The sequence below is a fragment of the Chiloscyllium plagiosum genome, chromosome 3 (assembly GCF_004010195.1).
Source record: "Chiloscyllium plagiosum isolate BGI_BamShark_2017 chromosome 3, ASM401019v2, whole genome shotgun sequence".
NCBI lineage: Eukaryota > Metazoa > Chordata > Chondrichthyes > Orectolobiformes > Hemiscylliidae > Chiloscyllium > Chiloscyllium plagiosum.
The window spans coordinates 2,384,123-2,403,093 of record NC_057712.1 but is presented as its reverse complement, the minus strand read 5'-3'; the positions used below and the strand labels follow the sequence as shown (position 1 = coordinate 2,403,093).

At 42.3% G+C, this 18,971-nt stretch overlaps 1 protein-coding gene across 4 annotated transcripts in view; it reads right to left on the bottom strand.

Annotated features, from left to right (window-relative positions):
- dnmt3ab (DNA (cytosine-5-)-methyltransferase 3 alpha b) overlaps positions 1 to 16,258 on the bottom strand; it is a 571,533-nt gene extending 555,275 nt beyond the window's left edge. For 2 of the 4 annotated variants that reach the window (XM_043676107.1, XM_043676111.1), the window contains exons 1-2: positions 16,059 to 16,256; positions 13,399 to 13,538 (exon numbers count right to left, since the gene is read on the bottom strand). In XM_043676107.1, coding sequence (XP_043532042.1) covers positions 13,399 to 13,458 — 60 coding nt within the window. In that variant the 5' untranslated portion in view covers positions 13,459 to 13,538; positions 16,059 to 16,256. Of the gene's footprint in view, positions 1 to 13,398; positions 13,539 to 15,402; positions 15,572 to 16,058 lie in introns of those variants that run through there. The other 2 variants (XM_043676070.1, XM_043676079.1) reach the window with 2 other exon arrangements.
- Between the last annotated feature and the right edge of the window lie 2,713 nt (positions 16,259 to 18,971).

Genomic DNA, 18,971 nt, shown 5'->3' with positions numbered 1-18,971 from the left:
ATTATGAACCTGATGGTAATTTATACTCAGGCTGCTGAGGTCATCTATAAGAAGCTGGAGGCCATCTTCATGATGAAGGATGATGGTGATGGAAGCCATAATTGTCAGGCTGATCTCAGACAGACTGCAGCTGCAGAAGGCTCTGAGAGAGCAGAAACAGACTGAAACGGTGAGGGCGATGACCCGGTAAAATGATGAATTCTCGCCAGTTCCCCTCCCTGTTTCCCAAGCAGGAGCTGCAAAGACCATGGAGATATTTTGGGAACTCACACTGATGCATAATAGACTGGATCACACTCAGTTGAAGACAGCACACTAAACAGAAAAGAATTACCAAGCTTTTCCCGGCCAAGCTCCTAGCATTTTACAAGGTCAGGCTATTGGAAAATGTGAACTAATTGAAAATATAATGACATTTTCACACATATACAACTTCACTGTGTTTTCATTGAGTTTTTTTCTCTGACATTGATGTGTAAGCAAAAATATTGGGGCCTCTTTTGGTATCTTGAAGCCCTCCCTTTTCAGGAATTTGTGGATGGGTCTCTGCGAGTCAACATATCATAATATTACTGTATCACAAAATCTCCACTGCATCATCATTCACAAATTTTAGCAAAACTAAAATCAACCTAAATAAGGAATGGTGAAATATCAGAAAGTATTGCCAAAGGATGGCTCTTCATATCAAAGAATGTCTGTCGTTGGTCTGAACAGCTGCAATCTTCCAAAAATGGTAGACAAAAAGCAAGGAAATAAATGCTATTTTTATTTAAAATGATGAAGAATTTGTGCTGCAATCTGCAGATTCAATTTAAAAAAGTGAGCAGTTTACCCAAGAGGAAGAAAAGGGGTTGGTAACTTCAACTAAGGTGAAAATGTCAAATTATCCACATGCCAGTAGCAGGAGTGAATGGTACAAAGTAGATTTCTGTTCCAGAGATTGGGTTTAGAAATTATTGATCAGTAATTTGCAGCTCATCAGACAGTAAAAGAGTACGAGAGGAAGATGGTGAGCACCATGCACACAGGGTTTGTATGACGTCCAAGAGATTTTCCCAGGTAACTGGGGCACTGCTGCTTGAGCATGACAGAGTGCAGTGGCTGAGCTGACTCAAAGACAGTGGATCACATTAACCCAAGTTAGTTTTCACGCCTTTGGCCTTTTTCAGATTATGAACACAGATCACCATAGCAGCAGTCCACCTTTACCTGAAGTACAGCAGAAATGCTGTCTGTATAGGGTTCAATGTATACAGTGAGGGTGTGATATATATAGTGAGGGTGCAGTGCATACAGTGAGGGTGCTGTTGATGTACGTGAGGCAGGACACAGCAGAAGTAAGTGGATGTGCAGAACAGTTAAACTCAACAGGAGACCAGTGTTCCTCACCAGCTTTATTTACTCCAGGAAGGAATGATGAAACTGTGAACCCACACCTGGGAATGTGGTACCCTGTGTTTGATTTTCCCAGCACCCTGAGGACAGAGCAAAACTCACTGTAAAAACACTTTACCTTGGAATCTTTCTGTTCCTAAACAACCTCTTGGTTAGCATAGAGTCCTTGAAATACTGACCCTGTAGCTAGGCAACCGTTGGGGGCAGAAATACTAAATACAATCAGAGGCAACAAGACATCAGCTCCTCACCCTGAGCACTTCTCTTTTATCGCTTTGCCCACTTGCCTCTGTATTGGAGGCTCAGGTAAAACTCTCCCACAACTTCCTTACATCCATTTAAATAGGCAGAAAATAACCTCTAGCCTGAAATCCTCACAGATAAACTGAGATCACCTTCTTTAGTCTCTGTATATCTTCCAGGCACTATTTTGGCTATTGTCAGTTAAATTTTCGAAGTCATTTGCATTTATTATCCAAAGCTGGATTTTCTTTGTGATTATCCTGGATTTTGTTCTCATGATGCCATTGAATCTCCTGCTGACCTCTTAGCACTGTCACTGGTATCTCATGTGAGTTTGATCCTTGAGGTAGGGTCACCAATGTGGATTTGTGGGAGCTAAGTAATGGGGAGAAGTCAGCACTGTCAAATCAGGGGTGACACAGTGGCTCAGTGGTTAGCACTACTACCTTACAGCTCCAGTGACCCAGGTTCAATCCCAGCCCTGGGTGACTGTCTGTATGGAGTTTGCACATTTTCCCTGTGTCTGCATGGGTTTCTTCCCACAGCCCAAAGATTGGTTTGGTGAATTGGCCGTAGTGTTCAGGGATGTGTAGGTTAGAGTTAAGGGAATGGGCTTGAGTAGGATACTCCAGAGGGTTGGTGGGGGCTTGTTGGGTCAAAGGCTTGTTTCCACACAGTAGGAATTCTAATTAGGTCTCCTTTATCAATACGGCCTTTTGCAACCAACTGATATGCTTTTCTCCAAAATGACTCTAAAGCTGGTTTCCACTGATGGTCAACGCCGTAATTGTTGCTGTATGACTGCGAACACTGATCTTTGCTAACAAAACATAATTAGTTCAAAGCAGTTTGTGGCACAGCGATACAGTCCCTAATCCTGGGTTCAAATCCTACCCGTCCCAAAGGTGGGTCACAACATGCCTGAACATTTTCATTATAAATACTTATAATTAGTATAAAGCAATTAGCTAAACTACAGGCATAGCAGTCAGCAAGGCACTGCCCTGAGCAAACTAATTCACTTCTAACCTATTTAAGAAACCTATATTTTGACAACACATGGAGAATCTAAAGGGATTTTAGAAATATATTAAGGGTAAAACGGTAACTAGGGGGAGAATAGGGCCCCTCAAAGATCAGCAAGGCAGCCTATGTGTGAAGCCACAGGAGATGAGGGAGATACTAAATGAGTATTTTACATCAGTATTTACTGTGGAGAAGGACATGGAACATATAGAATGTGGGAAATAGATGGTGACACCTTGAAAAATGTCCATATTACAGAGGAGATGGTGCTGGATGTCTTGGAACGCATAAAAGTGGATAAATCCCCAGGGCCTGACCAGGTGTGCCCAAGAACTCTGTGGGAAGCTAGGGAAGTGATTGCTGGAACCCTTACTGAGATATTTATATCATTAATAGTCACAGATGGAGTGCCGGAAGGCTGGAGGTTGGCTAACGTGGTGCCATTACTTTAGAAACCTAATAAGGTGTTTGGTATGCTTTTTCTTATTGGTCAGAGTATTAAATATAGGAGTTGGGAGGTTATGTTGCAGTTGTACAGGTCATTGGTAACGCCACTGTTGGAATGTTGTGTGCAATTCTGCTCTCCCTCCTATCGGAGCTCCTATGTGAAGCTTGAAAGAGTTCAGGGTTGGAAGATTTGAACTATAGGGAGAGACTGAATAAGCTGGGGCTGTTTTCTCTGGAGCATTGGAGGCTGAGGGGTGACGTTATAGAGGTTTATAAAATCACGAGGGGCAAGGATAGGTTAAGTAGACAAGGTCTTTTCCCTGGGATGGGAGAGACCAGAACTCAAGAGCATAGGTTTAGGGTGAGAGGGGAAAGAATATAAAAGGGACCTAAGGGGGAATGTTTTCACACAGAGGATGGTGCGTGTATCGAATGATCTGCCAGAGGAAGTGGTGGAGGCTGATACAATTACAGCATTCAAATGACATTTGGATGGTTTTATGAATAGGAAGGGTTTAGAGGGATATCGGCTAAGTACTGGCAAATGAGGCAAGAGTAGGTTAGGATATCTGGTCAGCATGGACGAGTTGGACTGAAGGGTCTGTTTCCATGCTGTACATCTCTATGACTCCATGGAGAAGATTTTAGTTTTCACTGCCATGGTAAGTTGGCTGTCTATTCTACATCAACCTGATTGTCCTTTTCATGCAGTCAATGGAGAAGTCCTGTAGCACTGTGATAGTATCTCCACCTCTGGGTCTGAAATTCATTCACTATCATTATGTATACTTTTCTGAAAATAAACCATAAGTTTAATGGAGAAACAAATATGGCAGCCAGAAATAGAATCATAGAGTAATAGAGATGTACAGCATGGAAACAGACCCTTCGGTCCAATCCGTCCATGCCGACCAGATATCCCAACCCAATCTAGTCCCACCTGCCAGCACCAGGCCCATATCCCTCCAAACCCTTCCTATTCATATACCCATCCAAATGCCTCTTAAATGTTGCAATTATACCAGCCTCCACCACTTCCTCTGGCAACTCATTCCATACACGTACCAGCCTCTGCGTGAAAACGTTGTCCCTTAGGTCTTTTTTATATCTTTCCCCTCTCATCCTAAACCTATGCCCTCTAGTTCTGGACTCCCCGACCCCAGGGAAAAGACTTTATCTATTTATCGTATCCATGCCCCTCATAATTTTGTAAACCTCTATAAGGTCACCACTCAGCCTCCGACGCTCCAGGGAAAACAGCCCCAGCCTGTTCAGCCTCTCCCTGTAGCTCAGGTCCTCCAATCCTGGCAACATCCTTGTAAATCTTTTCTGAACCCTTTCAAGTTTCACAACAACTTTCTGACAGGAAGAAGACCAGAATTGCAAGCAATATTCCAACAGTGGCCTAACCAATGACCTGTACAGCTGCAACATGACCTCCCAACACCTGTACTCAATACTCTGACCAATAAAGGAGAGCATGCCAAACGCATTCTTCACTATCCTATCTACCTGCGACTCTACTTTCAAGGAGCTATGAACCTTCACTCCAAGATCTCTTTGTTCAGCAACACTCCCGAGGACCTTACCATTAAGTGCATAAGTCCTGCTAAGATTTGCTTTCCCAAAATGCAGCACCTCGCATTTATCTGAATTAATCTCCATCTGCCACTTCTCAGCCCATTAGCCCATCTGGTCCAGATCCTGTTGTAATCTGAGGTAACCCTCTTTGTTGTCCACTACACCTCCAATTTTGGTGTCATCTGCAAACTTACTAATTGTATCGCTTATGCTCGCATCCAAATCATTTATGTAAATGACAAAAAGTAGTGGGCCCAGCACCGACTCTTGTGGCATTCCACTGGTCACAGGCCTCCAGTCTGAAAAACAACCCTCCACCACCACCCTCTGTCTTCTACCTTTGAGCCAGTTCAATCCTTCAAAATATTTTACAGGAAACATTTAATGGGTTTGCTTTCTTTGTATATATGAGGGTCTTTTCTGCTATTGAATTGTTTTTGGTTATACATCCTTACTAACTTTTCACTGAAAGTGTAACTACCTATTTTGGCTAGATATGGTCAGTGTCTAATCTAGACTCTGATTTCCAGCAACTACAGTCCTCACTTTTGCCATGGTCAGTGTATTACTCATTTCTATACTAACTTTTGATCGCTACAATTTTAAAGCCGGCTTATACTACATTAATGAATTGAATTAAGTTAAAAACTGCAGCTGTGAAATGTGAACAATGGTATCTATTTCTTACCCCACTTGATATGTTGAACATTTCTGCTCAGTTGTGTGCCACAGAATCTAAGCAAGGACCATAACAATGAACAGAAAACAAAAGAAGCTAATAAAGTCAGAAGCAGCCCTAATGCAACTGCATCTTTCTTTCTTTCAGGCAATCCCTTGAGGCTGAGGATGACTTTCTTCCACTTCAGAAATCAAGGGTCCTGAAGTGAGTTACTAGTCCAATACTGGATCTGGTGGCCTTGCCAAGGTTGAGCTAAAGAGGCAGGTGGGTTGGTTGCTGGGGTCTTCACACATTCCTGCTGCTCTGTATGTGTGACCTCCTTTCCATTGAGAAGTGTGAGACGGTTGAAACCTTTGCATGAGAGATTCCAATAGGTCACTGGGAATGTTGTATTTTTCCAGGGAAGAACATTCTTGAAGTGTTTTTTTTCTGCCCTCCTGATAACTGTTTCCTGTTATGGAGTGTAGCAGTAAAGAGTTTGCTTGGAATTCTTGTGTCAAATGTGCAGAAGATGTGATCAACTGAGATTCAGCTGATTGACAGTAATCAGTGCCTCAATACTGATGATGTTGGCCTGAGAGAGTACACTGATATTAGAGCACTGATTCTACCATGGGATTCACACCATTTTGTAGAAGCATCACTGGTGATATTTCTCTAGGGAGCTCAGATGTGTGCTGTACATTTTCCATGTATTTGTTACATACAAAAGAGCAGGTAGCACAACTGCCTTGTAAACAGAGTTTGGTTCTGGGTTTGAAGTCTTTGTCACCAAAGACACTGTCCCTCAGATGGCCAAAGGCAGCACTGGCACACTGAAGTATGTTGAATGTTATTGGTGATGGTGGTCCTCACTAAAAGAAGACTCCCAATGCATAAGAATTTATCCAAGTTGTCCAGTGGTTTACCATGAAGGAGGAGCAGTAGCATATAAGACAACTGTCTGGTACTACTGGGGATATCCTCACTGAATTAGCCAGATAGAAAGACAAATGAATGAGTGATCTCAAGTTATAATTCAGGAGGTGAGAAATACAGACAGAGAGAAAAAGATAGCCTGGTGCAGATGTCAGAAATGGAGAACCATCAGCTTTGTTCTGACAACAGCTGAAGGAGAAATTGAGGGTAAAAAGAGGGTAAAGAAGAAAAAACAGATGGGTGGACAACATTGACATAAGGATTTAGGGAGGAGTTTGGTTAGCTCGGTTGGCTGGATGGCTGCTTTGCAATGTAAACTGATGCCAACAGAATGGTTTCAATTCCTGCACCAGCTGAGGTTACCGTGAAGGACTCTCCTTCTCAACTTCTCCCTTCGCCTGATGATTCTACACCAGCCATCTCTTTGTGTCTAATGAGAGAGCAAGATTTTTGTAACTCTACCTTTACGTTATGGATGCAGAATAGCTTGAAGACAAAAGATAGTGACACTACCACTACTAAGGTTATGGCGAAAACAAGCATATGTACTGATGTAATACCTTATTGATAACAGAATCACTGAACACTTGCATATCATAGTTGATTATTGAATAGTACAATATCTTATATATACCACAATACCAGAGCAGCAAGTGTGTGCTTATTTATCTGTTATTGAAATTAATGGAGTACTTACAAGTACAAGAACAAATAATAAATAAGAATACTAATTCTAACGATTTTGGCAAAGATTACTAATTCATTACCAACTGAACTAAAAGGACAAAAATAAATAATATAAACCATCATTAAAGACAATGCAACAAACTTGAAAGCCTACATGACATACAAATCTAAGTTACAATATTTAATTAACTTGGGAAGGGAAGAGAGAGGACCAATTTGTACAGTTAGAACAAGGTACCATAGAAAATATCAAACGATTCATTAAATGAACACAAAGGGGAATTCGGATTCCTGGCCAGGATGTCAATTGAATTTCAAAGCATCACTGGATACAGTACAGCAATATTTTCTGCATTAAACAGTTACTTGACAAATAAAAGATATATTACACAAAGCAAGTAATAATTAAATTATGAACTTTTAGCCACAACTTAATATCAGAAAGAATCACATTTCTAAGACACTTCACACCCATAAGGCATCCCAAAGTTATTTGCAGCCAACAAAGTACTTGTGAATCAGAGTTACTGTTGTAATAAGGTAAAACGCAGCAGCCAATAGCAGACAGCAAGAACTCACAAATTGCAATGTGATGTTGCTCAGATAGCAAGCTGAATTTTCTTTACTAGCTCTTAGCATGAACCTCAACTCAACACAGGAACCCAGAATGGTCAGGAGCTATCACTCAGGTATTTGCTGTGAGCCCTCCTACTGGGCCTCCTATCTCCATGATGTGCACATTGTCCTTAAATGGACAAGAGTTTGTAGAAACATCAGTCAGGATCTTCCAAGGGAAGAACACTCAAGAATGTGTCAGTACAAACTCTGTCCATTTAAGGACAGTTTGTGCATCATGGGGACAGGAGACCCAGTGGGAAGGCACATCTGATTTAGGCACCTCTGATGGGTATTTCTGAGGGAGACTGTAAAGATAGCTCAAAATGGAGGTGTTCACTGCAGCACTGGGAACATTAGAAAAGGTGCAGGGCCCACAGCTGTCCCAGGCCAACGCTGTGGAGAGGAACACCTACACAGCAGCGTTTGTAGCTGTGGTCTTTCACACAATGGGTCTGTGCTGTGCTGTGTGAAAGTGGCACTGATGGCTTCTTGGCAGGTGCCAAGAGGCCAATCCCATTAAAAGCTGGGCTCTGGCTCTAACAAAGGTGGGTTCAACATTATGAGGCAAAATCATCCCTTGCTCCACAACTCCCCCCACCTCAATATTAGCTCATTAATGGGAAAAATTGACAACTTGCTGCGAGGCAGGTAACCTCAGATGTGCTCATCTCACCTCCTACAAGACCTCTGTGGGATAGAAAAACATTGAATCATCTACCCAACTAGCTATTTTACAGCTTTGCTCCCAGTCCCACATTCAACCCAACTCCACAGGAACAGGAACAATTAGTCCTATACGTTTTTGATTGTGAGGTCTTCATACTAAATGTTGGAGAGAATACCAAGATATCTCCCCTGCTTGCCCACCTCATGCATCAGCATCGATATTAAATTGTATTGACCAGTAATGTACTTTAACCTTAAACTCAGAATAGGAATGTAATAGCAGATGGGTAGCCATTTGTGGCATTTTCTTTATCATATTTTAATACCCAGTAATTTATAACATGTTTTAGATAAATACCAGTCCAGTTAGTCAACATATTTCTTTCACCTTACTGGTTCTGCCTTAAAAATAAAATTAAATCAATAGAAGGCACAGTGATCCAAGGATGTCTGAGGTCAAGCCTAATACTAAATTTAGTAGTCAACCAGCTGCATTTGACGCTAACATACTGGTTGTTATGGAGATATGGTCAACCTGCTGGGTGAGATAAACTGCTAATTGGCACCACTGCAGAGCTCAACTGCATGAAATATATACTTTTCCCCCAAAGTTGGCAGACCTACCAAAGGAATGTGATAGTTGTGCAATTTGTAATACCGTGTGGGAAATTAAAAAGTTCACATTAAACCTAATATTCAAACATATTCACTCTTTATATAGTACAATTGTTTCATTGTATCTTTCTGGCAAGGGAAAGTGATACAGCTTTACAGAGATTATATTTGTCAAGATTTACATTATTTCATAGCCACTGGCTACAACGTTCATCATTTATATTGAGCCTTACTTTGCATAAGTGTGGTTTCAATACAATGTTACAAGTCACAATTGAAGTAAGACTTATTGTACAAATGACTAAGCCTATAGTGACCACTTTTGAAGCTGATACATTTGTATGAAAGCTTCACCATAAATTGCTTTTCACAAACTTCACTTGAATATAGGCCCAAAGGGACTAAGTATTGTAACTTGTGTTTCTGTTACAATTTCCAATTATAATTCTGTTTATTGTTCTAGTGACAATATTTTACTTTGAAGACACCTTCCCACCAAAAGTACAAGTCACAATTGTGATGATTCTGTGAGGAAACAATTTTTATCGACTTAAAACAAAGGTTTGCTCTTTTAACCAAAATAAACATTTTCTACACTAGCACCAACTTTACTGAAAATGAAACTAAATTGATTGACCACCTGATGAAGGAGCAGCGCTCCGAAAGCTAGTGCTTCCAAATAAACCTGTTGGACTATAATCTGGTGTTGTGTGATTTTTAACTTTGTTCACCCTAGTCCAACACTGTTGGCACCTCCAAATCAATAAATGATGTTCTTCAGATTCTCTTGGGAATCTACCTGAAATCTGTGATGAGTTTATTGGACTTTGTGCCCATTTATTGCTGACAGGATCTCAATTGCATTTTTCACGTAAAACTGACAGTGAACAAGAATAGAGGATCGATGATTCGGCCATTTGATAATCTACCCTCAGTCAATGCACTTTTGTAATGTGTGAAAATAGTGAAATGTGTCAACAAAGACTAAAATGTTAATATGAGCAGCCAACCTTGTTGACAATTACTGTAAAAATTGACTTCTGATTTATTCAGGTAAGTTACCTAGCCATACTATGTTATGTGATAGCCATTATAAGAATTTGAAACTGGATCTAATAACTTTGCTTTGTTGTACTGTACTGGTTATATAAGGGCTCACTGTTTAGCTACTCTGATCATCTGAGTTTGTATCATAATGGCAGTGTCAATATTGAAGAATTTGCATATTAAATTCTTTCACTGAAAGGTTGATGCAATGTAGGTGACAAAAAAATAAAAATGCTTATTTTGACAGTTATCAGTCATTTCCAACACATTTGAAATAAAGTGAAACATTTTAATTCTGTGTAATATGGGATTGTGATAAAGGTGGGAGCAGAACAGCTGTGATTGTAATGTCACAATAACAGCAGCAGCAGTCAAGCTAATACACATGCATTTGTGTTGATAAGCATTGTGTGAAGGATAGATGTTTCTTTATGATAACCAGACTGAGAGTACCAAAGGGCCATGGTTGAAGCATATATTTACCAAAAGAATTATAATCCTATGAAATGCAGAGAGTGAAAGTTCAAGTAGTAAGAAAAAAGACAAAGAAACAGTGAAACACTATGGTAAGAATGGTCAGACAAAAAATGTGGAGAGTTGGGGAGATGGATTTCAGAAAAGGAGAAATGCAGTCACAGAATATAGACAGTTTACAAAAAGGGCTGTGAAACAAAAACACCTGCAGAAACTCAGAGGTCTGGCAGCAACTGTGGAGAGAAAGCAATATCAATGCTTCAGGTCTGGTGACCCTTCTTCAGAACTAATTGTAGCTAGGAAATGTTGGTATATATACTGGAGACAAGATGGGAAGGGGGAGGAGGAAACAAGATGTAGAAATGGAGTACAGGAGGGAACACCAGTTAGACAAACAAAGGATTGAATAATGGTGAGCCTTGGAGAAAGAAAAACTGCTAATGAGGACCATCAGTGGGTGAAAATGGGTTGGCTCAGGTGAAAGTAATCCATGTCATGGCAGGGCCTAGTGTGTGGGAGTGAGGGAAGCTATGGAAGGAGGTGCTCAGGCCTCAACATTATTGAATTTGATATTGAGTTCTGAAGGCTGCAGGGCCCTCAAGCGGAAACTGAGGTGCTGTTCTTCCAGCTTGTGCTGAGCCACTGAGCACTGTAGCAAGCTTGAGATGGAGATGTTGGCCAGGAAACAGGGTAGGGTGATGACGTGACAGGCAAGTGGAAGCTTAGGATATTTTTAAAAGATGGAACATAAGTGTTCTACAAAGCAGTCACCCAGTCTATGCTTTGTCTCCCCAGTGTAGAGGAGACCACACTGCGAGCAACAAATACAATAGACTAGATTGAGTGAAAGAAGAGCACCAGAATCTGGTTTCCAGCATCTGCAGTCATTGTTTTTACCTAGAGTGAGTGAAGTACAGGTAAGCGGAAATGGGTACCGCAGATGCTGGGGATTACAGTCAAGATTAGAGTGGTGCTGGAAAAACACAGCAAGTCAGGCAGCATCTGAGAAGGGAACACTGATTTATCTGTACTTCATTGTATCCAATCTACTATTCACTGCTCACAATGTGGTCTCCTGTACCTGTGGGTGGGGGAAGGAAAATAAAACAGACTTTTGTTTTGTAAATGGGGCTGATGAGGAAACATCTCTATCTGGTTTGAGATTCTATCACTTTGTTTAGTTTTAAACCTTGATATAGGCCATTTCCATTGATCATTTTTGATACCTCAATCTATAAAGTTTACAAATAAACAGTGCTTATATGTTCCTATTTTGTACAGTTTCTATCAGACCTAGTTTTTTTTATTTAATAGCAATGATTATTTTTCCATTTTTTAATGCAATGCAGTTATACAATCACAAAACAGGTATGTTGCCAACTTGAAAGGGTATTTATTTGATTGCGCCTAGATTATATAATGAATGTAAATATTCAGTGAGTTTCCAAATGTGTGCAATCTAACAATAAGAGATACTGAGCTGAAAGGAAGAACGGTGAGAGAGCCACTTTTAGAGGGTAAGGTGACCCATGCTAGTCTTGGTTTGAGTGACACCTGCTGAAGGAATGATTTGTGGTGCTGGTACTTAAGAGGAAAGGAAAATGAATGAAGCTTTTTTTCCTCATTACTGGTTGTTGCTTAATTAACTGTATTGAGATTTCTACATGAAATTACTTTGTGAAGGCCTAGTACTGTCAGTTATTTAGACCCACGTGACACTATTAATTACTACTGCTTCACTCTGATTCATTGTATTGAACAAGCTACAGAAGTGAAATAAACTATAACTGCTGTTAAACTGTTGTTGGCTAGCTGTGATGGCAGGAAAGTTCAAGGCACAGAAAAATAGACTTACTTGAAAAAAAACTTATTCTCCCCCCAATATTTAGGTATGGAAAATATATGTGTTTTTTAATTTAAAAAAAACTATTTGACTACTTTAGGATTTTAAGGCAAACAATCCATTTCTCATGAAGACTGCCCAATTCCAGATTGCTTCATTTTGTCCAGTCATCTGGATTAAGACTGCTGTCAATGATGAGAACATGACACCTCGATTGTAAACAGCTCTAAATGGGCCTACCAAAATGCAACATCCTCGACCTATTACCACCAAGGCACATCTTCCTAAGAGTTTTAAAACTTGCAAGGAATCATTGCTTTCCGGGTTGGCAGCTGCCTGTAGGTGACCAACAAGTTGCAGCAGTTGTATCTCACACCGAATATACGGAGGGGAACACAGGGGCTCTGCCAGCTGATCAAATAGATCACCTCCCCCCCCCCCCCTCTTGCAGCTGATTGGCTCACGGAGCGCACCCAGTGTCAGTAACCAACCACACGGTCAGCGGGCAAACGTCATCCCCACCTCAAACGACCAGTCAATCTCTCGCTCTCCCTCCAACAGGATTGGGAGTAAAATTCATCCTCACCCCCCCGTGATGGAGCCGCGGGAAATGGGGAAGGTGACGTCAATTAAGGCAGGCACCAGAGGGACATGGGGGGGGGGAGGGACACCTCCCAGGGATTGGGGCAGGAGGATGGTGTTGGAGGGGAAGGGCGGAATGGCCACGGAATGAGAGGAGAGGGAGTGCGGGAGGGAGTGCGGGAAGGAGGGGGAGGGAGTGCGGGAAGGAGGGGGTGGCAATGCGGGAGGGAGGCAGGGAATGGGGGCAGTGGGGAAGGGCAGTACAGAGTGTCCCCCATCCCACTCCAGGGCCAGGGGCTGAGGGGAGGAGGGATTTTGCCTGCGCTATGCGACAATCCCAGAATGCATCGGCCAGCGGCTCAACAAGATCCCAGAGCATAGACCCCCCCACCCCTCCCAAAGCACCACCCCCGTCCTCCACCATACCGGGGGGCACAGGGTGGGGGGGAGTCTGGCCTGGAGCTGTTCTCTCTGTCTCTCACAGACACACACAGAGAGAGGAAGAGGGAGCGTGAGCCGGAACAGCACAAAGAAAGGCAGAGAGAGAGAATCCGCTAACGGCCTCAGACCTTACCATCTGGGTCCCAACTCCTTCCTCCAGGGCAGGGGCTGTGTTGGTATTGGATGGCATCATGCGACCAGATTGAGGAGGTTGTTAGGTTTCAGAGAGAACCAGGCGGGACCAGTGCCTCCTCTCGTTCAGCTTCCCCTTGTCTGTAAAATAAACACACACATACACACACACACCAGCTGATTTTGGGTCCATCAGATGAGGGCTCGGTTTATTAATGCTCCCATTTCTTTAGTAATCCGTGGCTGCAGCCGCCTTGTCGAGAATGAGAGCCGCTTTAGCCAGTGGAGCCCAGTCAGGAGCTGGACAGTGGCTGAGCCCCATCCTCCCATTAAAGCCCGGGCTCCCCCCCCGCCAACCCCCGGCCGCTAGCGAGCACTCGCCCCACTGCTCCCCAACGGACCGAGCATCATTGTCATCTCGACCTGCGCCTCCAAAAAACCCCACAACCCACCACAATTACATCGAGTCAGTGTGTTCCCCCCCCCCCCCTTCTCCCTCTCTCCCTCTCTGTTATAACATGGCGGTTTGACAAATTGCCAAAATGCGCATTTTGTTGCTTTACCCGCTTTGGCCAGAGGAGAGAGAAACAGAGAGAGGGAGAGAGACCCTTTATTTCTTTAAATTGAAATGCTATTTAAAAAAAAAATCTGTTAGCAACGTTTCATTTTCAAGTTCTGCTCGCTCAGCATTCTCCCCCCAGCCCTGTCATCTTCACCCAGCAATGTCAGCACCGTCTCTAATAGCTCAGATCCCCCTGATTTCCATCGACCTCACTGACAACAAGCCCCCGTCCAACATTTTCCTTTACATCGCTTTCGCTCGATTTTCCCACATGTGGAAACGATTGGATCTATAACAAAGTCGAGTGATACTTCCAGATCCCTTTGAAATATCCGATGTCCCCATCACAATGTGTTCGGGATTGCATTACTAGATTAAAATGTTCTGTGAAGCGATTCGCGTTGTTTTTAGTGTCTGTGTTGATCCCTACAATTGAACAGATGTAAATACAGTAGCTACATGGTAACTGAATGGGCAAACCGTGTCTTTTAGCATTCGGGGACATTTCTGTATGTCACTTGCATCTTTAAAAATAAAGGATGGAGAATGTGGGCCTTTTCCCTGGAAATCTGCGGGCTGCGATCTGATTGAGAATTCAGAGGTTTGCCTTGTGTTTTGATTCAGAAGCGGTGACCTCAGCTAGTCTGACTGTACCAGCGCTGGTGACTGTGCAGCAACCCTTCAATAACACTCACGACGGATAAGGGGAAAAAATACGCCCCGTCAAAATAAGGGACTGAGCACCTGTTGCTATGGAAAATCCTCCATAAACTGCCGTTTGTAATGTTGTACTTGGCAGTGAGAGAGATTTTCTGGAGCCTTCCACTGCTACCTCCCCCCCCCCCCCTCCTTTATTCAGAATCATTGGGGATAGCTCGCTAACATGGCGTCTGCTGTCTTTAAACTTCAGGTTAACCTTCACAGTCTGTTGCACTACAAATAGCCGCGTAAAAGATGGATTCACAACGTGACATCCCCAAATTATTTATGTCCCACAATTATGAAGGTTAATTATTATTGGGTGATTTAAATAGATTCATCTGCAGGTTCACAGGACAGTAAATACACCCACTGCAAAAGAAAATCATCCGCTACCACTTCACTGTGGCAACTTTCAAAGTCAATTGAAACTAAGGAATCCCAAAATCCTGATACCTACAATAAATAGGGGACACTGAAGATGTTAGGATTTCATGATGTAACATGTGGAAGTAACAGCCACTGTACTATGGTGCAGATCACAGTGTCACTGAGAAACAGTGTCATGTTTAGCTGAGGCAGACTACATTTAATAGATTTTCAATGGATTACTAGAAACAGCATGTAGTTTGCATGCATGACCCCCCCCCCCCCCCCCCCCACACACACACACACTCAGATCTGCGGGCAGGTGGGGGCAAGGTTACCCATGTTCCAGGAGCTAATCCTCTAGGGATCACTTACTGTTGCACAGTTAGGAAAGAAACATTGACCAAAGCGGCAACCCTGATGCGGAATTCGATGCCATTTTGGTTCGCGGACGCTATCAGAAAGCGAGCACTGGGGCTGTACAAGTGGGAGTCTGGAATACAGCCAAGCTTCAGATAATAAACTGGCTTCAGCTGCAGTGAATGCTAACACGCACCGAGGCTGATGTACATTTCTGACCGCTGCAAGACTTGAGACAGAGAGGGGGGGGGGGGAAACGGAAAAAAAAATCACACACATAGGCGGACAGACAGACATGGCCAGATTAGCCTGAAGGAAAACCTATCAGTTTTGAACACCTCCTGCATGACATCGGCAAACCCAGCGCTTGCCCCCAGTGAAACCTCCCAAGTTCACGGTGAAAGTGAACAATCGTTAAAATGTCCAGGAGGAGCGGTCCGCAGAGAGCTCTCTGTCTCTCTCTGTCTCTCTGATGGAACCTCTCCACTCTCTCACCCCCCTCCCCTCCCCTCCCCTCCCCAAAGCCCTTCCCCGTCCATTCAGCCCCCATTAAATCAAACACATCACCAGCTTCTCCTGTTTCTAGCTTGGCGATCGCCCTTCCAGAAGTTGACAATCGGAAAAGGTATTGATTAGCTGATGTGGTGAACAGTGATCCGTGTGTAAATTACCGGTTGCCAGTGCAGGCCTGGAGCTTTCCCCTCAGCTGCTGCTGCTGCTGTTTCTCGCAGCGTCCCTCGCCAGCGCCGGCGCGGCCTCCTTCAGCTCCCTGTCTCTCTCTCTCTCTCTCTCCTTTACTGCAGAGTGCTAGCGGCTCCCGGAGACTGGCTTCCGTGCAGTCCTAAAGCCCGACACTGCTCACATTACACACGCTCCTGGAGATCTCCCCAACATCCAGCCACTGGCAATCCCAACAAACACGCCAACGCCTAGTGACTGCACATACAAGAACCAACGCCTGTTCAATATATTCAGATGATTCAGGATTACATTGCAGAGAGCAATGTAACCTCCTGGCTAAAGTATGTGATCATACTCAACAATCAATTCAGACTCTCTTAACATTCCAATTTCTGGCCAAATCTTCACGGACCTGCATGACCTGAATTTGTGAAAGTAACCTCTTTTATTATAAACGTGTGGAGATTATCTTCCCGGAATCTCGAGTAAAGCTTAAAGCTCCTATGCTGAGCTTCTAGAATGAATCCCTTATCTCGATTCTGAGGGTGACCGTGCCCTGACCGCCCGCCAGGACTTCACAAATCCCTATGATTTCACCGCACGCCAGTCTCTCTTCAACAACGACGACAATTCTCCCCTCTGCCAATCTCCACCGTTTCACCAGCTGCCAGAATATTTACTACCAGCACTTTTAGGAAGGCCGAACCTTAAAATGGGCCACTTCAACAACTCCAATTTTACAATTAATATATAAATTATAAAACTACCTTATAGAAAGCTTGAATCTAACTGAAAAATCATTTTCACCGTAATTGATGCTGTGCCTGTTGAAGGATCTTAAACAGCTGACAGTAAAATAAACTAGATGTTGATACCATAAGTCATTCCCACTTCCTTGTATAAAACTGATTCAATATATGTTGAAACATTTGGCCTATATATAATGAGGAAAACATGAAGATTTGTCAATATTTTTGCTTCGTTTCGTGTGGTTAATTCTACACCTTAAACTTTAGGCTAATTAATATGTTGCTCATAAACAAAGATTGGGGTACAGCAATGATGGCCTTTCATAAATTTGCATTAATTAACAAATTTTGCAACCATTTAAACTATACTTTTTCCATATTTTGCAAACATTGCAAAAATTGACTGCACTTTGTGGTAAATTCTTGCACGTTTTGGCTGAAATCAATAATCTCTAAAACAAAAAGTGTGATCTTTAATATCTTTTGAACAATCTCAATAATTTTATCAGAAATTCTCTTTTTTTTATATCTTTAAAGGGAAACGTGAAAACAATCCTACATCGGCTTTCCCAAAAGTTGCAATTTGTTTGGAAATCAGTTTGAAAGTTCTCGCCATGATGGCAGGTCTTTCCTGCACACATTCCCTTACTCCAAGGATTCCAGGTGCAAACGTTGCGAACCAGACCAGGTTGTCAATCTGAAAGTACAGGCCGTTAATAAAGGGCACCAGATTCCCACTCTTCTGGCCATGCAGGGATGATTGTATATTTCAGTGCAGGTCTGAAATCTGACTACATTATATGGTGTCATCATTGAACCATTTCTCCACTTTTTACAATCTTTAGAAAAATATTTCCAATGTTTTCGAGTGTGGAAACTTCATTAAAATATGATTTTTATTTTAGAAACTTATATTCTAAGACTGCGAGTTCCAGTAAGAGTGAGTGTGCAAAACAAATGGCCTATATTTAGTGTGTAAGTCCTTACTCTAGGACTAATGTAATTTGCACGTAGAATAACACTTTATTAACTGCAATGTCTGTTTTTCATTATCTTTTTCTTGCCCAAGTAGGGTTTGTTTAATGGAGCAGCATTAAATCCTGCTCTGTAACGCTGTTTGCAAGGACAGTGAGCAAGTCTGAAAATGTTACATATGTTTTCATTAAAACTTACGAACTGTAGGTGATACTTGGTTCCAGAGCATTATATTCTCATAAATATCAAAACGTGGAAGTACATACGTTTACTGGCGTGGGATATTTCAGAAATCAATGTACAAACACAGATAACCCCCTTTTCTCGAATGAGTACACGATCAAACAGAAAATGGGTTGTAGCTGTACTATATCACACTGGAAATTTTTGCTATAAATTCTGTGTTAGGATTGAGCCCTCCACTACCACCTGATGAAGGAGCGACGCTCCCGAAAGCTAGTGTGCTTCCAATTAAATCTCTTGGACTATAACCTGATGTTGTGTGATTTTTAACTATATCATAAACGTATACTTAACCATATTCTTACCTGATAATGAACATAGGGAATCTTAAAAGGTCTAACAAAAATCTTGTACCAACATATTGCATGTTTGGAGCCCGAATAAACATAAACATGATGCAAATGTTGAATATTTCTGATTCAATATTGGAGTATCTGGTTTCAGACACATGAAAACTAAATTGTCAAAACACAATTAATCATGTTCAGAATCATTCTATTGTTTGGATAATGCAATTTTAATTACGTTCTTTTTGCCAGATTAGATACAATCCGGGATGTGGCTAGCTGGGATGTGCTCACACTGTGAAAGGCAAACTTTTGGCTCGGCAATTCACATCAGGACGTAGTCGGCAATGTGCTTCCATCAAACCTGCACACATGTCGATTAAAGTATAATTCATCTGAAACAACCCCAAACAAAAGCAAAGCATTTATTCAAAAACATGACCTCAATGTGCATTGCACAGTAAAGCAGCAATCTCTTCAATTACTGTGTTTATAGATTAACCATCCGACCCGATGCATGCAGCGTTACATCCGCATCGTATTCTCCTGGGAACAGATCTGAATATGAGTTAGTCAAAGTGCAGAACGTCAGTGCTGGTGGGAGTGAGCCGTTTTCTCACTGTTCACTCAGTGACAGTTGTGTGTTAGA